This window comes from Diabrotica virgifera, chromosome 2 (assembly GCF_917563875.1).
Source record: "Diabrotica virgifera virgifera chromosome 2, PGI_DIABVI_V3a".
Taxonomy (NCBI): domain Eukaryota; kingdom Metazoa; phylum Arthropoda; class Insecta; order Coleoptera; family Chrysomelidae; genus Diabrotica; species Diabrotica virgifera.
Window position 1 is genome coordinate 177,941,274 of NC_065444.1, and position 25,504 is coordinate 177,966,777.

The 25,504-nt window shown below is 30.5% G+C and overlaps 1 protein-coding gene and 1 long non-coding RNA gene across 2 annotated transcripts in view; both read left to right on the top strand.

Annotated features, from left to right (window-relative positions):
* The window catches only part of LOC114335850 (tRNA (cytosine(72)-C(5))-methyltransferase NSUN6), a 58,872-nt gene extending 56,389 nt beyond the window's left edge, over positions 1–2,483 (top strand). Inside the window, exon 6 of the mRNA XM_050642941.1 lies at positions 955–2,483. Coding sequence (XP_050498898.1) covers positions 955–1,218 — 264 coding nt within the window. The 3' untranslated portion in view covers positions 1,219–2,483. The remainder of the gene's footprint in view (positions 1–954) is intronic.
* Positions 2,484–3,832: 1,349 nt separating this feature from the next.
* On the top strand, positions 3,833–23,560 carry LOC114329171 (uncharacterized). Its single transcript, XR_003652274.2, has 2 exons — positions 3,833–9,625; positions 23,415–23,560. It is a non-coding gene; the product is annotated as an uncharacterized LOC114329171 (long non-coding RNA).
* Positions 23,561–25,504: the final 1,944 nt, after the last annotated feature.

The following is a 25,504-nucleotide window of genomic DNA, read 5'->3' on the forward strand; positions in this document are numbered from 1 at the left end:
GTTTAAGGGAACAAAACCCCCATAAATTTTTTATGGGGTGCACAAATGTCACTATAATTTTTCTTTAAGATGTTCCTGTCATAAGAGTGCCACATGTCCATTTTCGTTAAAAAATCTGTAATAGTTTTCGATATATTTGAAAAAATCGATTTTCATTTTGTAACTTCAAAGGGCTGTAACTTTTTTTATGTGCATATTAGTACTAAGGTAAGTTAGGCTCATTCGAACTATTTTTGTTCCCAGAATATGTGATTTAATTTATGACCTGTATTTTTGTTACACCCTGTATTGTGTATGATTTTCACAGAAATTGTTTATGAAGTGTATTGTATATGAAATTGTTGTATTCACAGAGTATTTATAGACGCAGTTCTTGGTTCTCTCTTGTGTGTTGTTAGGTTTGGTTTTGGGTAGGATAAATGTGAGTGTGCTGGTTGTTTTAAATATTAATGTGTTGGTGATTATTGCTATGCTTTGTTTTTAAACCAGGAGGAGTAAACTAAAAAGACAGATTCACACCCAGGAAAGTCACTAGAAAAATCACCAAATACATCTTCTTTTTTGGTTGATCTTGATCATATCGGTCTTCGACAGTGTTCCGTAAATATTACCTATATTATGCTAATACGTCTCTAAAGAGTTGTAAAAACAACTGTTTTTTATATAAAAGCAGATTAAAAATCTAATAATTACAGGAATAATGCAGAAAACACAAAACATTGCCGATATAACTTAATTAACCTATGGAATGTCAATAGTGTAAAAATATCACAAATGTCAAGATGTCAAAATTTCATAACAGAATAGTAAACTTGCCTTAGGTTGGACCAATTACAAACAAGCATTACTGCACGGTAAATTTGAATTACTCCTCCTGGTTTAAAAACAGGGTATAGTAAATTGTAAAAATGCGTGTTCTATATTTTATTTTCTAAAGTTTTATTTAACTTTTAGGCAGCAAAATTATTGAAGCCAGGTGGAATCATGGTCTACAGTACATGTACTATAACCCTATCTGAGAACGAAGGCATTGTAGCTTGGGCTTTAAAAAGTTTTAATTTCTTGGAATTAGTCCAACCAGATTTAACTTTAGGAGAACCTGGATGGCTCGGAACTTCTCTTTCAGACGAAGCAAGGAGTTTTGTTCAAAGATTTGGACCTAATTCAGAGGTGGACTCCGTAGGGTTCTTTTTTGCAGTTTTTAAACAGAAGACTTGAGTTGTTTTTATTATTAGGGTCATTAGGGTTATGCTGTATGGTATGTTAAACAGTAAATGGTTAAGTTCAATTAGTTACCACTATAAACAGCCCGGATTAACCGATAATAGTATAAAAGGCCCGGTTTCAGGTAAAATTTATTTTAGGCTTTATTATGGGAGTACCGTCTAGTCAGTGTTGATTGCAAAAGACCAACTCTGTCTACCTCGGTGGCTTATCGCTCCGGGTGGGTCTTAACAATGGGCCAGGTCAGATAAATTTAATAATATTTACGACCGCACTAATTGAACTCAAACCAATTACTGTTGAACAAACCATACGTTATAATAATGTTTGTTTTATTATTACTATAATATATTTTGTCCTATTCCGAAGCAATAATATTCGTTTCGTAGCATTATGTAGCATTATTGTTTTCAACTAATTATATCGGCGATTTTTTTGTTTTTTCTGCATTGTTGCTTTAATTTTTAGATTTTTAGTCTGCATTTATAAAACAAACAGTTGCTTTTAGAACTCTTTAGCGACGTATTATAGTTTATTTTTTAACCAGGAGGAGTAAACTATAAAGACAGATTCACACCCAAGAAAGTGACACCAGACATGATCAACCAAAAAAGAAGATGAATATTATGGTGATTTTTCTAGTGACATTATTGGGTGTGAATCTGTCTTTTGAGTTTACTCCTCCTGGTTAAACAGGGTATAAGAGGAGTAAACTGGAGTAAACTGGAGTATAAGAGGACTAATCTGTCGAAAGACAGATTCACACCCAATAATGCCACCAGAAATATCACCAGATTCATCTTCTTTTTTGGTTGATCATGTAGTAGGCCTTTGATGGCCATCCATAAATATTATATTATACTAATACGTCGGTCTAGATGAGTTCTAAAAACAATTGTGTTTTATATAAATGCAGACTAAAAATCTAAAAATTAAAAGAATAACGCAGAAAACACAAAAAATCGCCGATATAACCTATGAATTTTAAATACCAATACGGCATTCCAACATGCTATCAAAATTAAATCAATATGACGGCTGGGAGGCAAACATAAATGTTTTCTGTTAGTTCTTAATGTGTTTTAGATAATTTTAGTTATGTTTCTTTGTTATGTAACATTTTCACTGGAAGAATTAATTTAAAAAGATAATACAGGGTGATTGATTAGTAGGGTAAAGCTCAATAGCTCCGCTATAGTAATAGATAGCAATAAAAGTTAATAACAAAAATTTTAGCCACCTTTGAGCTTCACATTACAAAATTAGTTAGAATGTTACAGGATGTTCGATAACACAGTGGCAGACCTAACTTATGTTTTTTTTTTAAATGGAACACCCTATATTTTATTTTATATTCGAAATCCTGTTAACTTCTCCATCACAAAAATATAAAGGTTTGTAATGTTATACAGGGTATTTACAAAGTTATAACCAATTTTGTATGAAAATCGTAACAAGTTCAACTCCCTGTATAAATAAAAATAAGCACAACAGCAATGGTTTATTAATGCCATATTTTTTTATTTATTGTCAAATTTTTTAAGAATTATTGATATTGCTAATTTTCTTTATATCAAATACAGGGTGAGTCAAAACGCACGTACATTATTTTCTCAGTAATGTTAAATGGAACACCCTGTATTTTATATCATTATTGAAAAGCAACATTAACGTACTTTAATTTTTATATAACATTCCCTATGCCCAAATTTATTAGTTTTAGAGATATTTTCATTTTTCAGAGCAAATTATTTTAGGTGTTTAAGTTTATCTAAATTTTAAGTAAGCCATGACTAAATTGACAATTGAAGATTACCGATTATCAATCCGGTAATCAATGTAACACTGTAGCAAATAAAGAAATAAAAATAATTTATTAGTAATACATTTTACAAGCAAAAACACAACCACTACATGCAACATTTTTGAAACAATTAAAAACTATCTTTTTATGTAAATGCAACAAATAAACAAAGAAAATTAGTAATAAATTTTACAAAAAAACACACAAACACAAAATACAATATTTTGTGAGGACAATTAAACACTACTTTTGTATGTAAATGTAACAATGTAACAAATAAAGAACGAGACATAATTTATCAGTAATACATTTTGCAAAAAAACATGTTTGAACAAATTAGAAGCTACTTTTAATAAAATATTATTAATATTTAATTACATAAGGTGTTCAAAATTATCTCCTAACACATTTATGTACGCCTAAAAACGATCATTGAATGAGCTACTTACTCTACGGAGCATTTGTAAATTATTAACACATCGAAATACACTTTGTATTCTATTTTTCATCTCATCCCTTATTGTTGGAGATATTTTATAAACTTCATTATTAACGTAACCCCAAAAAAATCAGTCTAGTTTATTAAATTCTGGTGATTTGGGTGGCCACGCTACTGGTCCATTGAAAAATGAAAATATCTCGAAAACTAATAAATTTAGACATAGGGAATGTTATCTAAAAATTAAAGTACGGTAATGGTACTTTTCAATAGTGATATAAAATACAGGGTGTTCCATTTAAAATTACTGAGAAAATAATGTACTTGCGTTTTGACTCACCCTGTATTTGATATAAAGAAAATTAGCAATATCGACCATTCTTGAAAATTTTGACAATACGTTAAAAAATATGGCATTAATAAACCATTGTTGTTTTGCTTATTTTTATTTATACAGGGAGTTGAACTTGTTACGATTTTCATATAAAATTGGTTATAACTTTGTAAATACCCTGTATAACATAACAAACCTTTATATTTTTGTGATGGAGAAGTTAACAGGATTTCGAATTTAAAATAAAATATAGGGTGTTCCATTTAAAAAAACATAAGTTTGGTCTGCCACTGTGTTATCGAACACCCTGTAACATTCTAACTAATTTTGTAATGTGAAGCTCAAAGGTGGCTAAAATTTTTGTCATTAACTTATATTGCTATCTATTACTATAGCGGAGCTATTGAGCTTTACCCTACTAATCAATCACCCTGTATGCTTCATTCCTGTTGTGTATTGAAGTGTGGAATGCGAAGTAAATGTGATAAAGTTCAGTTTTATCGGTTATCATGAGTGCTACATTTTAAGCATAAATCTGAAATAAATAAGTTATCATCTGAGAGACAAAAACAATGGTTAAATGCTATAAAATGTCGTATAGAAATGCTCAATAACTAACTATGTCCAGGTTGCTTACGCTTGGAAAATTTTCTCCATTGTAGGTTAATTCAGACTCCTTGAGGGAAAATGAATCAGTATTATTTATTTTGCCAATCTTTTATGTTTCACTCATGTTTATTTATTCACTGCTTAAAACTAAATAAAGGCGTTCAAGTACTTCTACAATTAAAAACTACACAAAATCAATAACAAAATGTTCGGAAAATACAACTAAAAAACTACTAAAGGTAAAACACTTAAGAAACACAATGTGTGGTACAAATATAAACAAATACAATGTTTGACAGTTTGACTCCCAACGGTGTGATAAACGTCAAAGTCCTGGAATGCCCTATAGTATCAAAATTTCATAAATGTCAATAGTGTCAAAATTTCATAATTTAGTGGAGTAAAATGGACCAATTACAAACAAGCATTCCCACGGTTATTAGACTTTATTACGGTTGTCTTGTCCGACGGTGGCGGGGAGACTTATATTTTTGATTTTACGTCACAAGAGTTTACATTCCCATATTTTTAAATGATTTTCGATCATTGAATGTGTGCTATTGTGTATATATGTGTATTATTTGTGTTATTATGAAATAATTAGACGAATAGTACACATTTTATCTTATACCGGGTGGGGAATCGTAAAAAGGGCCATAGGAAACTCAATGTAAAATTCTGAATTGTTGAATTCATGCTTCCCTAATTATTTTACATCAAAAGTCATGAGAGAATACTTGTAGAGAATTAAAATCTGTATTAAAATCAAAAGTTAAAATTGTTCTACGATTTAAATGTATTCCAAAATTTTGAAAAATATGATACATTTGCCACAATAGGTATGCGTGTAAAAGTAAGGCCACACGTTACTATTTAACTGACAGTGCTCACACCATTGACTGAATAAAAAAATCTTTATTATTAATCCTTTCTCCGCAACTGAGGGTATCTTATCAACTGTATTGTTTTTAAACAATAGATTATAAAATAAAAATATTGACAGTTCAAAAATGTGCATTGAAAAACATTCTTGCATTGTGTGTGGCCTAAGTTTGGGCTGAAAACTAAAATGTATTACATTTTTACAAAATTTTGGAATATGTTTAATTACGTAGACCAATTTTAACAGTTATTTCCAATACAGATTTCAATCCTCTACAAATAGTTTCTAATGTTTTTTGATGTACAATAATTATTAGGGAAGCTGGAATTCAACAGTTCAGAATTTTACATTGAGTTAATGCAAAATTTTGACGCATGTCAAAATTCTCAATGTGTTTTAATTGTATTCATTTTTTTCGAATCCTGAGAAAACTAATAAATATTTTTGAAAAATTTAAACTCAGAATGAAAGACTAAATTATTAACGAGGGCTGAAAGTCCCTGAAAACTTCTATAATGTTTATTTTAATAAGTTACAGGGCTGAAAATAAAAGAGAAGTGTGATATTTAATTTCAAATATTTCATTCAATAGAATCTGCTTGTTTATTCTAAGGGGCTTTCCGCCCTCGGTAATAATGTAATCTTGCATCCTGCGTTTAAATTTTTCTAAAATACTTGGTTCTCTCAGGATTCGAAAAAAATCATATTACGATTCAAATGACAGTAAACTCTCGTGACGTAATCTCACCCTTAATGTTCATTGGTTAGTCGATTTAGGCAACCGTAGTAATGTCTAAGAACCGTGAAGCATTCCTAGTTTAAAAAGTGATATAGATACCTAATTCCGAACATTTAGTTGCCACGATATTATGCAATATTTTAATTTATTTTTGCACCAACACTGCGATTCAAAGTGTATAGAAATCAAGTCATTTCAATATCTGATTATTAATGACAGATTTTAATATATTGGTAATCTCGGTCTTCGGAAGATTTTCTGATTTGTTTTGATCAGTTTGCCTTTTGTTTGTTGACTCCAATCTTTTACAATTTTAAGTAGCTACCTTTAATCTATCTGTTTTTTAGCTGGTCTATCGACTTCAACTTTCGTAGATCGTCATGATTTTGATCGATTTAATTTGAAGCTTATGGGCATTTGCAATGTCCCCCGTAGATATCAACATTATGCATTTTAATTTTTCTTGTAATGTATTAAGTGATATATTGTTATTGCTTTTATTTACATTTACAAAATTTCCAATAAATTACAATATTTTATTTTTATCAAATGTAATTACGTATTTCGAAATGAATATACTTATTTATATATTATTCCTAATTACTCTTAGTCCAGGCTGTATCGTCGGCCCCGTTAGGTAAATTATTCCGATTCGATTTTTTTACACAAACTTACTCAACAAGAGGTCCTTATAATAAATTCACTGGGTGCCAGGCGGTACCGTGGTCAAAAAATTGTTTAAACAATTTTTTTAAACAAATTCACAAAAATAATTTGTTCACTTTGGAATTTTTTTTTAGATTCTTTGGGTCATTCTGAGCAAAAAAGGTCTCTTGTAATTTTTCTCTAAAATTAATTGTTGTCGAGTTATATGCGATTTAAAATTTGAAAAACGCGAAAATAACTATTTTAAAGGTTTAATAATTCGGTTAAAAATAAATATTATGAAAGTCAGAAACTGACCAAATCAAAGTTTAGCCCCCTTTACAAGGCCCTGAAGAAATTTTTGTCATTATTTTATTACTAAGATGTTATTTTTAATAGGGAACTTGCATATATTTTTAAATATTAAAATAATATTAAAAAATATAAGGTAACATGATCATAAAACGCATGCATGCAAAAAAACAAATATTGTTAACCCATAGGCTTATTACGAGACATTGAAAAAGCTATAAAATTCAAATTTCTTCAGAGGCGCGTTAACGGGTCTGACGTCACGACCCACGTCTACCTGCTAGATTTCTATGAGTCGACAACAAAACCGCTAGGATATTTCGAAATTATTTACAAATTCATTCACGTTTACTTAAAACTCTCATGTAGAAGTTGATTGTAAATAAAAGTTCAAAAAAGGTTGTTTTGGGGATTGTATTAATTCCATTTTAATCATATTATTTAATTGGAAATTCCAAGGTATTTGTGTTCTTGTATAGTTCCATAATGAGTATATTTAGTTTCAAACCGAAATTGATCATTTTGAGTGCTACTTTATAAAGTAGTGTTTTTAAATGTATAATATGACTGACTAGGGTTTTTCAAAAAGTTAATCTGACAATCTACAGTACCTAGTTGATTTCTTCATGGTGGCAAATTTTATAAAAAGCAGTGAAAGTTATTCTATTGGAGAAATGCGAGGAGGCAAATAAGTAGGTACCTATTATAAGTATTATTAATAAACACGTTTAAATTGTTTATAACAATAGTTTTAAGTTACTCTGACTTTTATTACTAAAAGGTTTTGTTTATTTTTAAGTTATTTTTATTTTCTTTCTTCTTTGTTATGAATTTAAAATATTTATAAATTATAGGTTTTAGTTTTGTTTATTACAAAATATTACGACCAGAAGTACATATATTTATACAGAAGACAACCAAATAACCAATGTTACAATGTACAATGCAAAAGTACAGTTACAAATAATGTTTCTATTTGAAAAAAAAAAGTGTTGATTTTGCGTACCAGATACACACTTTAAAAATAATTAAAAATTTACATATATTTGGATAGAATATGACGCAGGTCTTACTGACAGTTTGATTAGTATAGCACAAGACTTTTGGAGTGTAAATATTTCCCGCATCTATTTGGATCTGATAATTATTAAAAATAAATGGAATAAAAATTTGATAAAATTAAGTTTCATCCATAAAATATTTTTTATTTCTTTACGTGAGAATGAAATTCATATTTTAAACTAAATATATATTTATATATTATAATAAAACATTCTTTCTTTTTCTTTTAATAAGTAATTTTTTAGTAGTATCTATGTACTTAAATTTTTTAAGAAATATGATATTAATGTAGGCATTTAATTTTGTTCAAACTTTATAATATAATTTGGCATTTGAGATACATATGTTGTAAAATAAAAATGTATTTCCCTAAACTAAAAATAATATTATGAATGCATGAAAATCTTTACAAGATATTATCTGCAGAGTGCACGTCTGGCACTAGGCAGTAGCCAAACGAGAACAGTGGTAAATATCATGGTTGGTGACGTCAGACCCAAGCGCGCGCTTTTAAAGTTGTTTGAAACGGTAATTTCGAGCGCGGAATTATAATCAGTTGTTGTACGTACACTATTAATTGTTAAGACGTAATATTTTGAATTTATCACTTTTAAACATAAATTAACAATTTTATGCAAAAATATTTTTATGTGCAAGTTCCCTATTATCAACAATGAGCGCTAAGCGTGTATTGAGGCGGCCGTCAATGTGAGTGCAAGTGAGATGCACCATTGGACGGCCAGAATGGTGCATCTCTTTCGCACTCAACATTGACGGCCGCCTAATACGCTCTTAGCGCTCATTGTTAATAATTAAAAATAACAGCTTAGCAATAAAATAATGACAAAAATTGCTTCAGGATCTGGTAGAGGGGACTTTAAACTTTGGTCACTTTCTGACTTTCATAATAATTATTTTTAACCCAGTTATTAAGCCTTGAAAATGGCCATTTTTGCATTTTTCAAATTTTAAATCGCGTATAACTCGACAACAATCAATTTTAGAGAAAAATTACAAGAGACCTTTTTTGCTCAGAATGGCCGAAGTGATCTAAAAAAATTTGCTCGAAATCATACAAATTTTCACTTCAATATTTTTGTGAATTTGTTTAAAAAACATTGTTTCAACGATTTTTCGACCACGGTACCGCCTGGCACCCTGTGGATTTGTTATAAGGATCTCTTTTTGAGTAAGTTTGTGCAAAAAAATCGAATCGGAATAATTTACCTAACGGGGGCGACGTTACAGTCTGGACTATCTTGTAATTGGGTTTTTTTGAATGCTTAAATTGTTTCGATATAAATACGTATTTACCAATTCAAAATATTCAATACTTGTTTTGCTGATTCTTTAGCTATAATAATATGGCTCAAATTAAAACTTTGTTTCTTGTTTTTGCTTTAGCTTTTATATTCTTTTCAGCTGTTGCTAATGCTCAGTTAACTGACTGTTATCCAGGTTATTGCGCCCGATGGGCTCGTATCGTTTGCCCTGGTATCGTTTTGACATGTCAAAATGTTGTGTCTTCCGGCCCTTGCGGTTGTTGCAATTCATGTGCATAGTGTTACATGTTGGTAAGTATTATTAATATTATTTTTATATGTATTATTTTATAAATGCACGCCATCTAATCGATAGTGTCCATTTGTTCATACACTGTACGTTACGTGTTCTTCTAATGTCTTCACTCTTCTTTTGATCTCTCGTCGTATTTCTTGTAAATGTTCTCAGTACCTACTCTCATCTCTGCCTTTTCCGGTAATCTTTTTGTTGTGCTGTGTCGGCACTTGGTTATGATGCATATGCCATTATTAGTCTTACACTGTCTTTATAAAAACATTGACTTCATCTCAGTGTTAATATGTCGGTTTCACCATAATAGTGTTATTAAGGCATCCTGCCAGTCTATTTGATTTTTGTGCTTGACCTCTCACTTCTTTGGCCAGGTCTCCGTAGCTGAACAGTGTAATTCCAAGGTATTTCATTTACATTACGTGTTCCAAACTAATGCCATCAATTTCTATTTTACATCTAATTGGTTCTTACTCCAGGGTAATAAGCTAGAAATAGACCATGTTCGGGAAACTCAAAGATCCTGGTGCAATTTAGTGCAAAAATCGCAATTTTTTAGATTTTTTGCGCCACATTCAAAAGCAAAACAGTCGACATAAAACTACAAAATTTAATTTTTTAGAACATTGAAAAACCTTCAAAATGCCGATTTTTGAAAGTCAAAAAGTTCATTTGTGGCTACGCAAAATGCAAAATAAGTGAAAATCGTTATTTATTAATAACTTTTACTAAAACTACTTTAGAACTTTAGTGTTTCACCCAAAGTTGGGTATTGGGGTACTTAACAAACTCTCAAAATTTGAGACCGATCCATTAATTAGTTTAAGAGTTATTCTAATTGTTTATCCCAGTTTATTTTGCAATAACATAAGACAGAAAATATTGAAGATATGGCAATTCTGCCTATGCCAAATGATAGTAGAAAACTGCTGCTATCAAAATGTACTAAAACACGATAAAAAATTATCTGTTATAGTCAAAAATCCTAATGCCAAATTTGTGAAATTTTGTAGTTTATAAACATTTAGAATAACTTTAAAAATATTGTCCGTAGAAAAAAGCATTTTACATATTAGAAAAGCTGGTATTTTCCACGAATTTTTAGAAATGCAGTTCAAATGGGGACTAGTCGTGGAAAGTGAAGGGGGAGCTGGAAGCCGACAAATGCACGTGTTCAAAAACTAATAAAGCAACTTAAAACTACTATCATTTTCTACATATCGGGATTTACTCAATGGAGTTTGATCTATCTTTTTTTAATTTGTATATACTTTTTGTATACATTACAGATATTCACTTTGTCTAAACATTTATTAATTAATAAACAGTCTAATGTGTTTACACAATTTTTGAAAAATAATTTTTTCACAAAATTCCATTTTTTAGTCATACTGCCATTATTAATCAAAGAAAAAGTTAATCAATTGGTGACTAGTCGTGGTAAGTGAAAGGGGAGCTGGGAGCCGACAAATGCACGAGTTCAAAAACTAAAAAAGGCAACTTAAAACTAATATCATTTTCTATATCTCGGGATATACTGAATATATTTTGATCGTTCTTTTTTTAATTTGTATGTAATTTGTCTGAACATTACAATATGCAATTTGTCTAGACATTTATTAATTAATAAACAGTCTAATTTGTTTAAACAATTTTTGAAAAAATAATTCTTCCCAAAAATCCATGATTTTAATCATACTATCGTCATTAATCATAGAAAAAGTTAAGGTATACTTTAATAAATAAATTATCTTGAATAAATAAAATAAAAATAATAAAAATCATTTATTTATTAAAGTGTCTTTTAACTTTTTCTGTGATCATTAATGATGCTATGATTAAAAAGATAGATTTTTGTAAAAAATATTTTTTCAAGAATTGTTTAAACAAATTATACTGTTTATTAATTAATAAATTTGTAAACAAATTGCATATTTGTAATGTACGTAGAAATTACATACAAATTAAAAAAAGAAAGATCAAATTCCATTGAGTTGATCCGGAGCTACAGAAAATTATATTCGTTTGAATTGCTTTTTCGGTATTTTAACTCGGTAGATTTGTAGGTTCCCCCTAGTAATCGTTTGAACTACATTTTTGAAAAATCGTAGAGGGTGCTGTGAAGGCACAATGTTTGTGCATATTAAAAAAAAATACAAATTCCATTCTTTAAAATGGCATTAATGAGATTCCTTCATTATTATAAACAAATTAGCTGTGAATTAAAAAAAAAACATATGGCTAACTTTGTCTCAAATCAGCCCAGGCTAAATTTTTTTACTTGAAAATTCGTGTTAAAATACTATCTTTTCGAATATATAAAAAGATTGTTTCTACGGACATCATTTTTAAAGTTATTCTAAATGTTTATAAACTACAAAATTTCAAAAATTTGGCATTAGGATTTTTGACTATATTAATTATTTTTTTTATCTTTTTTTAATACATTCTGATACTATCACTCTTCTACTTTCATTTGACTTACTTAGAATTGCCCTATCTTCATTATTTTCTGTCTTTTCTTATTGCAAAATAAAGGTCTCTCGGATAAACAAATAAAATAACTCTAAAACTAATTAATGGATCGGCCTCAAATTTTGAAGGTTTGTTAAGTACGCCAATACCCAACTTTGGGTGCAACACTAAAGTTCTAAGGTAGTTTTAGTAAAAGTTATTAACAAATAACGATTTTCACTTTCAAAAATCGGCATTTTGAAGGTTTTTCAATGTTCTAAAAAACTGAATTTTGTAATTTTATGTCAACTATTTAGCTTTTGAATGGAGTGCAAGAAATCGAAAAAATCGCGATTTTTGCACTAAATTGTTAATAATTAAAAAACGGACGCGAACTCTAGGCAGGAAACAGGTAGGTTTTCTTCCTATAGGTCTACAATAACTAAAAAAGTAGTCAGCTACCTGGATCTTTGAGTGTCCCGAGAAAATCCTTACTACTCTGGACTATCTTTGCTGATTACTATTGTTTTAAATTTCTGAGATGAGATTGTCATATTAAATTCTTTTGCTCTTATGTTAAATCTGTGTACTAGTCTTTGCACACTAGCTTCATCTTTGGCTATCAATAGAGTATTTTGGGTATCTTGGGCGTCGTTTGCGTAATAGAGTAGTTTACTTCTTTGTTTTCCATTCTGTATCCTCTTCCTTTGTTGACACTTTTGATGATTTCATCCATGATTAAATTGAAGAGAATAGGGCTCCATAAGCCCCTGTCTTATTCCGCTGTCAAGCTAGATTCTGTAAGTTGTTCATCTATTCGGACTTCCATTTTGTTGTTGTGGTAGATCCTTTCAATAGTTTTATGATGTTTAGGGGAACTTCTTTATTATACAGAAGATGGATTAAATATTTGAGTTTTACTCTGTCAAATGCTTTCTTTAAGTCAATCAGACACAGAAATGCTCGCTAGTCCGTTATACTCTAGTCATTTCTCAGTAATTTGCTTTATGACGAATATTTCATCTGTACACTATCTTCAGTTCGAAAACCCTGTAGTTCATCTGCTTAACTTATCCTCTGATTCATTAGTTCTTGCAAAATTTTAGTTGTAAGTTTTAGGGTAGTATTTAACAAGTTTATACCTCTGTACTTTTCTGGCCGTTTTGTATTTCCCTTTTTGAATAGTAGAATTAGTTCGCTCGTTCTACATTCTTCCGGTATTTTATTGTTTTACAATTTTATTACAGTTGATTCCGCCCAGGCCCGGCCCCAGGGGTGGGCGAACTGGGCGGTTGCCCAGGGCGGAAAATTTAGGGGCGGCAAATTTTAGAGGACAGTCAATTTTTGAAATTGAAAAAATGATAAGTGAAACAATATCAATTGCAAGGTTTATTCGACGGGGAATCGACAGCACCTTCTTCTTCTTCATCGCATAAGAATAGTGGGATCAGCATCACTACTTGGGAAAACGTATTTAAAACGAAATTATTCAGATCCAAATCAAAAATAAAATTTTAAACTTTTTGAAATAAGTGAAGTATTATAACGTATTAAAAATGTATAAACATTTTCAGTTTCGTTGCAATCCGAAAATGCAGCAGCATTATATTCTAGTATGGTATGTTTAACAGTAAATGGTTGAGTTCAATTAGTTACCACTATAAACATCCTGGATTAACCGATAATAGTATAAAAGGCCCGGTTTCAGGTAAAATTTATTTCAGGCTTTATTATGGGAGTACCGTCTAGTCAGTGTTAATTGCAAAAGACCAACTCTGTCTACCTCGGTGGCTTATCGCTCCGGGTGGGTCTTAACAATGGGCCAGGTCAGATAAATTTAATAATATTTACGACCGCACTAATTGAACTCAACCATTTACTGTTGAACAAACCATACAATCAGAGATTGCAGCAAGAGTCTATACCGGTTTCATTGCTTTTTTGCCCTTCATCAGTAGACACATATATGCTCTCCTCTCTGACTAAACTAGGATACTCCGACGCGTGCCGTCCCGGATTGCAACGAACGAAATGGTTGGGGTGACGTAGCGAAATCTGCTAAGAAACAAACTAAGTTTTTAATTTAATAATACATAAAACGACAATAAAATATCATTCTACATACCACCAGATTGAAAGTTTGTTATTATAGCATAATATTATATTGTAGGTACACCTGGTATTTCTGGGGTAGAAGAGGTGACTATTGTTGTACGTTTTGTCGATTTAGGTTCCTGTTCACAAAGTGTTAAAATTGCAGAACATTTTTTTGGATTCGTGCCCGTACTGCAAACCACTGGTTTGGGACTTACAGAAGTTATTTTGCAAAAACTTAATGAATTGGAAATACCTTTGGAAGATATAAGAGGAGATGGGTATGATAATGGGACAAACATAAAACGAAAGAACTTGGGAGTTCAAAATTGAATTTCGAAAATGAATCTAGAGCAATTTTGCCCCATGTTCTAGCCATTCACCCAACTTAGTCGTGAACGATACTGCTAAAGCCTCACATCTTTCAGTTTCTTTCTTTTCCTTAGTGAAAACAATTTACAACTTTTTCTCAGAATCTAGTCATTGTTGGGCTATACTGAAAAATCATATTTCTAGTCTAACATTGAAAACTTTGTCCGAAACTAGATGGGAAAGTAGAATTGATGCAATTATTCTCGTCAGATACCAAATTGAAGAAATCTACGATGCTCTTGTAGAAATCACTGTTAATAAAAACAACGATAAAATGGTTGCTCATGAGCCAAGCTATTTGGAAAATTAAATCCGTGATTTTACTTTTGGTCTGTGGTGATATGGTACATTTTACTTCAAATAAACGTAGTCAGCAAATCACTGCAGAGTATTTTGATGGGGGGGGGGTACCAAGCTCTCGGTTTATTAGAAAAAACAGAAATCCATTAGTATTTCAGAAGTGATTTAAAATTCCAGGGCTATTTAACATATGCAATGATGCAAATCATTAGATAGCATCAAAGTTAGAAAATTGAGAACTCGAAAATCGGAGGCACAGTAATAAACAAGAAAGAGAAACGTAAAAAGACAATTTGGCTATGAGGCTGAAGATGAAAGTATGGACCTAGATCCAGATTGACTTCTATTTAAAAATTATAGCACAACCGTTATTGCATGTAAGTGATAGTTTTCAGCAAATCGATAGCTATGTAAAATTTTTGAGTTCTTGTGTGACATAAACCAAATTATGATATGACTGTTAGTGATTTATCAGTTAAATCTTTTAAGCTATGTGATGCTTTAACTTTTGTTGAGTCAAAAGATCTAAATTATGCTGATATAAAAGATGAAATCACAGTACTTTCCACGATGGTGAAGGCTAAGAGTACACCTCTAAATTTCCTGAAAATGATTAGAGAGTATGATTTTGATTTCGCAGCCAGCATTAATGTTGCTTTGAGGATTTTATTAACCCTACCAGTGACAGTGCCTCTAGAAAGGGAAGCTTTTCAAAGCTAAAACTAATAAAAAATTACTTAAGATCAACTATGTCCCAGGAACGTTTGAGTGCTTTAGCGACAATCTCTATTGAACACGAAATAGCTGAGTCCCTGGATCTTGGAGAAGTATTAAAAGACTTTTCCCGTGCCAAGGCAAGAAGGGTACTACTTACTTAAAAAAGTAAAGGTGTAATTATGGATAGTGAGTTTTTGGACATTAAAGTCTGTTAATATAATACCGGGTGTCCACTTATATTTTCCCCCATTTTAACTGCCTATAACTTCTAAATGGTTCAAGATAGAAATATGCGGTTTTCGCTGAAATGTTTTATTTTAGTAAAAGTTTTGTCTGAATGGATTGAATTTTTTATATCGCTTTCAAATACGAAATAAAAAATGGCGGATTTTTGAAAAAAACTTTGTTGACTTTTTTTTTAATGGAAAACCCAGTATATTTTTTTGTAAATTGAAAGAAAGGTCATTCACCTATCGAGCAATATAAAGTTTTTCAAAATCGGTTGTCAAATCACTGAGTAATTAATTTTTAAAATGAGAGGTGCAACGTGGATATCACATACCTAAATAACATAACTGCATTGCATCTCTCATTTTAAAAATTAATTGCTCAGTCATTTGGCAACCGATTTTAAAAATTTTTATATCGCTGGATAGGTAAATGACCGTTTTTTCAAGACACAAAAAAATATACTGGATGTTTTAATAAAAAAAGTCAACAACGTTTTTGTTTTCAAAAATCCGCAATTTTTTATTTAAAACCGATATAAAAAATGGTCATTTACCTAAAAACTTGAAAAAACGGTCATTTATATATCCAGCGATATAAAAATTTTTAAAATCGGTTGTCAAATGACTGAGCAATTAATTTTTAAAATGAGAGATGCAATGTGGAAATCACATAACTTGCTTAGTTATGTTATTTAGGTATGTGATATCCACGTTGCACCTATCATTTTAAAAATTAATTAGTCAGTGATTTGACAACCGATTTTGAAAAAATTTATATCGCTAGATAGGTGAATGACCTTTCTTTCAATTAACAAAAGAATATACTGGGTAAAACTCTAACAAGAAGTAAAACCACTTCTATGTAAATTGGTATATTTATTAAAACTTAAAAATCCCAATGGATTGAATAAAAATGTCCAATTCAGAACGTTTTCAGACCTATCGGTCCATCATCAGTGAATCTACAATAAAATAAGTAATCCCACTATTAGAATTGAAAGATGGTTGAAATTTTTAAAAGCTAAAAATGTGGTTAGATTACTTACGTGCATACTTGCTAAATAGCCCCAGAACCAAACAATGGTTGAATTTAAAATTCAATTTACATTATTTAAAAATAATATTAAACAGGCTAAACGCCGATGTTACAGGATATTGCCTATGGGAACATGGTGAAACCCTACCAAAACCTCAATCAACCATCTTAGGCCAACTTTGACTATAAAGTGACACTAATGACTAAGGAACTGTTTGAAGTGACATTGACAGTAGAGAAAAAGGTAGTCGATTTTCAATGTTAATTAACCAAAAGGTCATGACCCACAACAAATGATAAAGATTTTAATATCTGAAAAATGTCTAACATTTTAAATCTATTGGTTATTGAAAAGAAATTGTGATATACAAAATTAATTTAGAATATAAGATTATTTATATTGACTGTATACCATAACATTAGATTGATCAAATTGATAGAAAGAAAGTAAGCTGCTGTCAATAAAGATAAAAAGATAAAAATAGATGAAGGTGAGAAAAGAGAAAAATCAATATTAGTTGGAAAGTTATTGTACAAAATGAATAAATTGGTAGGCAATTTAATCTAGTCTATATTGTATTGGTGGTTGTATATGTAAAAGGAAAATATTGTTATTTAAAAATGCAAGTTTTTGTAAATAATGGATTTGAGTTAGGATACAGTCAAATAATTAAAAGTGTGTAATATGTGAATGAAAAAGAATTGTAATTATTATGAGATGGTTTATTTTTTTTTATTTTATTTCAAAAGTTTTGAGAGAAATCCCTTTTAGGTTAATATACTGGGTGTTCCATTAAAAAATTCAACAAAGTTCTTTTCAAAAATCCGCCATTTTTTATTTCGTATTTGAAAGCGACATAAAAAATTAAATCCATTCAGACAAAACTTTTACTAAAATAAAACATTTCAGTGAAAACCGCATATTTCTATCTTTAGCCGTTTAGAAGTTATAGGCAGTTAAAATGGGGGAAAATATAAGTGGACACCCGGTATAGTAATCTGGTTTATTATGGGCGTTTATCGTTCAAATAAAGTGGACTTTATTAGATCTTATTGGTCTATTGAATAATTTAGCACAAAGTATCTACAAACCAATAAAAATACAGGGGCGGCGGTCGCCGATCTTGCCCAGGGCGGCAAAATCCCTAGGGCCGGGCCTGAGTCCGCGAGTCTTTACCCGTGCGTCATCATTTAAAGCATACGAAATAAGTCGGAAATCTATTTCACGCAACAACAACTGACAGAAAGTGGCTACTGTTCCGATTACGGGTTTTATTATAAAATTTGACGTTATCAAATATATAGAATGTCAAATGTAAGTTTTGCTTCAAAATTTTTGTGCAGAATTACAGCAAGATTTGAAGTAGCTTAATAAATTCTTTTAATATTATTGATTAATAAATAAATAAACAATTTATAAAAAAATCAATAACATTTTATTTTTGTTATTTTATTCACTTTGACAGAAATCTAAACACAATAATTTCTTTACTGTGTGAATGACGTTAAATAGCTTTGTATGTTTTAAATATTCATTGCCAAAATATAATTATTTACCTTAAAATTTCAAAGCCCAATATAAAATTAGTTGTGAAAACAACTGTTTGTGTAATATAAAGAAACTTCAAAACGCAAAATTTCGACAAAAACCGTAAAAAATTCAACTGACTGACAGCCACAAAAGTAAACAAAGCAGAATCGCCTTTTTTTGTACCTATCTCTTTTCAATGCACTGAGTCTAGATGGTTCATAAAAATAACATGTGTTTTTACTTTATAACAAACGGCAGCTTGTTTGTCATGAGTTTCATGCGTGGAAGAGAATGATGCTAGATAAAAAGTATGTGTTTTATCTCGCCAGGTATTAATGACGCACGGGTAAAGATTCGCGGACTAACTGTAATTAATGTTGTTCATCGGTCTGTCATTGCTGCTCCACTTTTCCGTTCTTCAGCTTTTCGAGTGTTTTTCGAACATCTTGTATATTTACATGAACTTCTTCATTTGTGGTAATGCCTGGTGTTTCCGGTTCTAGCGTCATTTGTTCTTCTGCATAGAAGATGTTTTTAGATAGTCAATTCATATATCCTTTTCCATCTGTTTTCATTCCATTAGTTTCATTATCTCCGTTCCTTGATCTCTTATAAAGTGCCTTATTTCCTTTTGCAGACCATAAAAATCATGTTCCATTTTTTTCAAAAAACGTTCCCAGTTATCATTTTTTATTCTTTTTACATGTGCATGTGTTTCGTTTCTTGTTGTTCTGTGTTGTTTTATTCGGCCTTATCGAAATGCCTCCCACTTTTTCAGGTAAATATTTTCATACATGAAATGCCTCCCAGGTACAATCGAAATGCCTCTGTTTCGTTAATCATTTAGGCTGATATTTTGTCTATTTAATCTCTGTATAATGACACAATGTTGCCAAATCATAATTTAAATAGGTAGTATCTATCTATTTTGATTTTTCTAATTCTTAATGCAGTGTACATAAAATTTGTTTCACATAAATATTTCACAGTACGACATATTTCGTTTTAGAAAAGAAAGTTGTTACCCGACAATCTAATATCCACCTTTTCTGGGTAATTCCAATTCCGATTCTAATCTCTTCGATATTTATAATTCCATGAATAGGTACCTTTACCTTTTATCTTTTTGTTTGTTTATATTCTCTTTTGTAAATTGTGCTAATGGGCTAAATGTTGTATAAATACTTGAAAGTTTATTAGTTCCTGCAACAGTCAGTTTGTCTATTTCAAGCTTGTCAGTTCGTAGATTTCAAGTTCAAATTGTGTTTAAGTCATAACATCCGAAATAATGGAATCAACGATAAATGTCAGTCAAAAGGGCAAACCTTTACTATCAATTGATTGTTTTACATTCGGTTTTCAAAAAATGTTGGCCAAAGATTCAGTAAAACGGTGGACATGTACCTATTAAAAAACCTGCAAATCATTTGTGAAAACACAAGGATGTGAAAATACGATAATTGAATCAATATTAGATCATAACCACGAGAATGCTTAAAAACAAAGTGATGGTGTGGGCTGTGCTTTTTATATACCATCACTAGATGTCAAAGAAAAATTTAAACTGAAAACCAATACATCAATATTTTCAGCAGAAACCATAGCTATCATAAAAGCATGCCAATACGCCGAAAATAAAAATCTAAATCAAATAAACATATTATTCGACTCATTATCAGTTTTAAAAAGTTTCTCTAGTCAACTAGACGAAAATTCTGTTAACGTAAATCCCTACATCAAAAAATTAAAGATACTATTATCTAGTCTAACAACTATGCAGTGTAATATAGTATTCACGTGGATTAAAGCTCATATTAGACTCGAAAATAATGAAAAAGTAGATCAGTTGGCAAAAGACAGCATTTTCAGTGGCGAGGAAACATTGAATGATATTGGACTTCAAGAATGTATAACCATAAGTAAAACTAGATTACATGATAACTGGAAACTTCAATGGAATCAATACTGTATAAATTGTCCGACAAGGATACTCTTTTACATCCGAAAATCCCGACAGATTATTGGCATAAAAATTTAGATTTTTCAAGACACGATATTGTTACTATCTCTCGACTAAAATTTGGACATGCCTGTTATTCCGCACATCTATATAAAATTAATATAATACAGTCGGATTTGTGCGAAAATTGCAATACAATAAGTGACTTGGATCATATATTTTTTGCATGTGACAAATATGTGACAAAAAGAAATTTGTTGAATATGTAGCTATTGCGTTTATCCCCCATATAATCTGATGAACTTACTAGCTTTGAACAAACCGTCAATCTTTAGGATTCTTCTAAATTATGTTAAGTCGTGTAAATTGAAACTTTAGATTATAAAATTTGTCGTGCGAACGATCTGGGTGCGAAAAGTTTTTTTCCCTTACCTACCTTGGATTGTTTTTGTAATGGATTCGGAGATGGATTCGTAATGGTCTTGGTGTATGCTGAGTGCGTCGATTTCAAGAGGTGTTGCTGGCTAAATGGGCGCAGTTCCCAAAGGCCATAAAAAACCACGAGAAGTTGTCTGCAGAAGTTTACAATAGAAAAGTCGTAAGCAATTCAATAAAAAGCGCAGCCGTGGAAGATCTCAGCGGAAAACCAATGAAGCTCTTCTGTAAAGAACTTAAGAAGACAAATATAGAGACATTTACTATCAATGATATCAATAGGGTGAGACAAAATTTATATTATGCTAGAACCACAAATTCTTTAATTAATCTTCCCAAAAATATATCTGAATTTCATAAAGCTCTTGATTCATCTTCTATTATTACAAATAGAAATGAAAATTTTATAATTTATTAAAAATGACAAAGATAATCATATTGTTATATTAACATGTTTTTTAAATCTTCGTCTTTTTCGACTGTTTCCAATTGGTATGTTGTTGACGGAACTTTTGAATACTGTCCTCGTTTTTTCACTCAATTGTTTTTAGTATACATGGCTTGAAAAATGGACATTATATCCCTCTTGTCTTTTGTTTACTTCAAGATAAAAAGTCATCTTCATATTACCTCGCTTTTAAATATGTCATAGAAGAATGTTTTAAAATTAATTGTCCTGTATTTCCTAAAGTAATAACTTCAGACTTTGAAATTTCCATTCATAATAGTATTCGTGTGGCATTTCCTGAAGCAGATCTTCATGGATGTCGTTTTCATTTGGGCCAGGCAGGGTATAGAAAGGTTCAAGCACTTAGATTGGCTCCAGAATACCAGAAAAAAGGTGTTGACTCAACCGAAATTACGCATTTTCTTATTTATATTTTTGGTCTTTCATTCTTATATCCTGAAGATGCTAGGGATTTTTTTGCTATAGATTTGGCAGAAATTAAACCATTAGATGAAAGAGTCACACAGTTTTGTGATTATCTTGTTGATAATTACATATCTGAAAATTCGACATTTCCTCCACATCTTTGGGCTGAACACTCTTCATCCTTACAAAGAACCACAAACCCATGCGAAAGTTTTCATTCCAAGTATAATTCTTCTTTGTACTGCCCTCATCCTAACATTAATAATTTTATTGATATACATAATTTTACAATTTCAAATACAGGTACATACATAATATATTTATGTTTCTGCTTCTTTCTATTATTCTTTTTTGGAATAGGCATCTTGTGGAGTCATCCTGCAAGCTTTCAGCTTTTATCTTTGTGGTTTATTCTTTTGTTTTTTTATCATGTGTTTTCATTCGGATTAGGCACAATACCAATATTTATGATCTCTTCCTATTTCTGTTGATGTAAGTGCTCTTACGTCTTAGATTTGAAGCAGAAGGAACGACTATATTCGACAGAATATAGTCAATCATAGATCTTTGTCCTCTAATGTTTTCAAAAGTGTATTTGTATTGGTCTTTGTGAGGGAAAATGTATTATAACGTATTTCGTTTATGCTGCAGAGGTCAGCCAGAAAGTCTCCGTTTTTATTTCTGATATATTCATTATAGCGCTGCGTTATTCCTGAAAATATATTCCAACACGGCCAACACGGCCGTTCAAATCATCTGTAATGATTATATTGTATTAGTCCTTTGGGGTCTCGTTTATTACAGTCCGAAAGTATTAATATAAGTCTTCTCTTGTGGTGGCATCTCTGTTTTTCTCAGGTGCATAGATTGCTATCACCTCAGGGGTTTGACATCCAGTTAGACTTTTACACTAACTATTCTTTTAGAGATGTATTTACATTCTTGTACTTGGTGTAAACATTTTTGTGTACTAATATGGCGACTCCTTCTTTGGCGCTGGTTTCTTTCGCATCGCAACGCCACTGTAAATCATCAGAAAGTCATCCAACATAATTTGACCCTTTCCTTTTTTCTTCGTTTCTTGTGGTGCATATATGTCTATATTCTTTTCTATAAGCTCTTTTGTAATTTCCTGCTGTCTTGTGTTTAGAGACTTTTCACGTTCCAAGTACCGATGCGAAGTATACTTATAATCGCTTTCCATAAATTTGTTGTCCTCTTTCTCGCGTTGGACGTCGTAATGAAATCATTCCTGTTCCGAGGTATAATCCTGTTTCTATAAGCTGTACGGTTTTAAAGTCTATGGGTAGGGTGCTATGCTAACCTGGCTCCTTTATCGGGGCTTGGGACTAGCAATCGTTCTGTCGAGCTACTCAACCACCCAAAAACACTGCAAGCGAGAAGTTATTTATTATTTTATATTTTATACATGAAAATCAAAAAAATAATTTGAATTTAAGAATATGACCTACATTTATTTATATGACCCACATTTGTCACCTTTAATGTAGGTTAAGTTTTCACAGTTTGGTATTTTGCATCTAGTTCGATCGCTTATGTAGATTGGTTAATGTTATAAACCATCTGTAGGAAAATCTCTTAGAGCGATATATCTTGTAGACACTTACTTTTTCTTAGATTTTATTTCCGGTTCTATAGAATTCATAGGTAGACTTCCTTGCTTGCTTGTTATATTTTGTATATCTGATTGTAAATAGGCCGCTACCTCAATTCTAAACTTCAAATAACTTTTTTTCAAATAACTCAATTCAAATAAATTTTTTTCAGATATAATGATATAATGTGCAGATACAGACCAAGTGGCAGATATAATGTGTAGATGATATCAAATTTTTTTACGTATAAAATTTTATGTGTGTACTATAGATATTTTTATTTTACAAAACGAAATAAATACCGAATTAAATGATTAATGGTACTTATTTTTAGATTATTTTTCAAAGCTTTTACCTTCGTAAAATACCTAATGACAGTGTATATTAGGTATTTTTTCATATTTATATTTATCCTCTATTATCCAATGATACGCAGCTACAGTTGATAATGAATTTATTGAGTACGAAGAAACCTTCTATGCAATGAACCGAAATGCAATGGATTGTTACGCGACTGACTTTTTTAAATATTTTTTTACTGATTTATATCCAGACACACTTATATTTATTTAAATAAAAATACTTATTTTATATTATTTTATAAACACTTAACACCAAACACTAATTAACACTTGATATTGTCAAAACAATTGATACAAAAAAGAACCAAATATCTAAAACACATCTCATTTACAAACTACAATTTTTTGTACAGTCCAAAAAAACGCGCCCCGTTAAATTGCAACGAAGTTAAAATTATAACTGAACACCTATTCTAAAAAGCCGCTTATTTATGCAATACTCAATGCATCTCGATTATTCCTGAACGAATAGAACATAAAAGAATTCTTCAGAATAAAAAAAATATAATATACATAATAATATCAAATAAACAACTTTATCGAACAAAAAGACCATATCGATTAATCTCGAAACAAAGGTTCTTGTTTACCCGTTATAGGTCCCCTCCATTATTTTAGAATAACAAATAATGTAATTAATAAACATAAATAAATCAAACAAGGTCGTAATTTATCTTCGGAGGTAAAAACTGGTTTTATTGTCTGTAAACATCGTCGGATGACTAGGCCAGTATTTGAATACAGGAGGGCGCTGTAACAGTATGTTGTAATAAAACAATTAGTCCAGGCGCATCTGTTTTGAGATGGACGTTGAGAGGTGACTCAAATTTTTTTGCAGAAATTGCTTGAAATAACTCAAATAATAATATTTGAGTTATCCTCCCACTCAAAATGGTCCGGAACATTGTTTAAATAATAAAAATGACAAAATATGAAGGAAAAATTCGATTTTTTTATTGGTTTTTTGATTATAACTTTAAAAATATTCATTTCTAAGAAAAGTTGTACTGACATAAAAGTTGCGTAATTAAATTTCCTACAACATAAAATTGGTTAAAAATTAAAAAAATAGTCACCCTTGTTGCAAAATAGCAATAATTGCGAAAAAAACATACAAAAACAAGTATTTGCATTTTACGTTTTTCAACCATTTATGCTACACTTAGGACCTTCATATTTTACCCAGAAAAACTTTATGATATAGTAAAACAACACTGTAAATTTCATTAAGATCGGGTTAATAGATTTTGCAAAATAAATTTTGCAATCCAGCTTTCGCAAAAAAAATTCATTTTTTTAAAATGTTGCAGGACTGAAAATAAAGCAGATAGCAAGTTGAATTTTTTTTTACTTATAGAAGTGTATTGTACCTTTCATTTGCAATTTGCAAAATTAAAATCGATTAATTACCACGGCGTCAGGAAATTTTTTAATTAAACATTAATTTTTGGTGCTACGCTCAGGACAGCGGTGTTCGATTCACACAAGTTGATTTCTACCAAAATTTCTTACAATCTTTATCTAATATATTATTTTCTTACTCTATATTTTGTTGTATTTTAATATTTTAATTCCACAAAAATCAAACTAATTTTATTATTTTTTGTGAAATATTGTTTAAACAATTGCATATGTTTAAAAATAATAAACTTTTATTCTCTAAGTTAAAATATATGAATAAAGACAATTTTTGCTAAAAAAAGTGTTATATCAAAGGATAGAGTATGTGTTTTTATTTTGTAATAAACAAATTTATTTATTTATATCGAAATACCTTGGAGTAATAATATCAGAGGATGGAAAGATAGATCAAGAAATCTCATACAGAGCGAAAAAAGCAAATAAGATCTACTATGCACTAAATAAAACAATATTTGGAAAGGAAGAAATAGATAAAGAA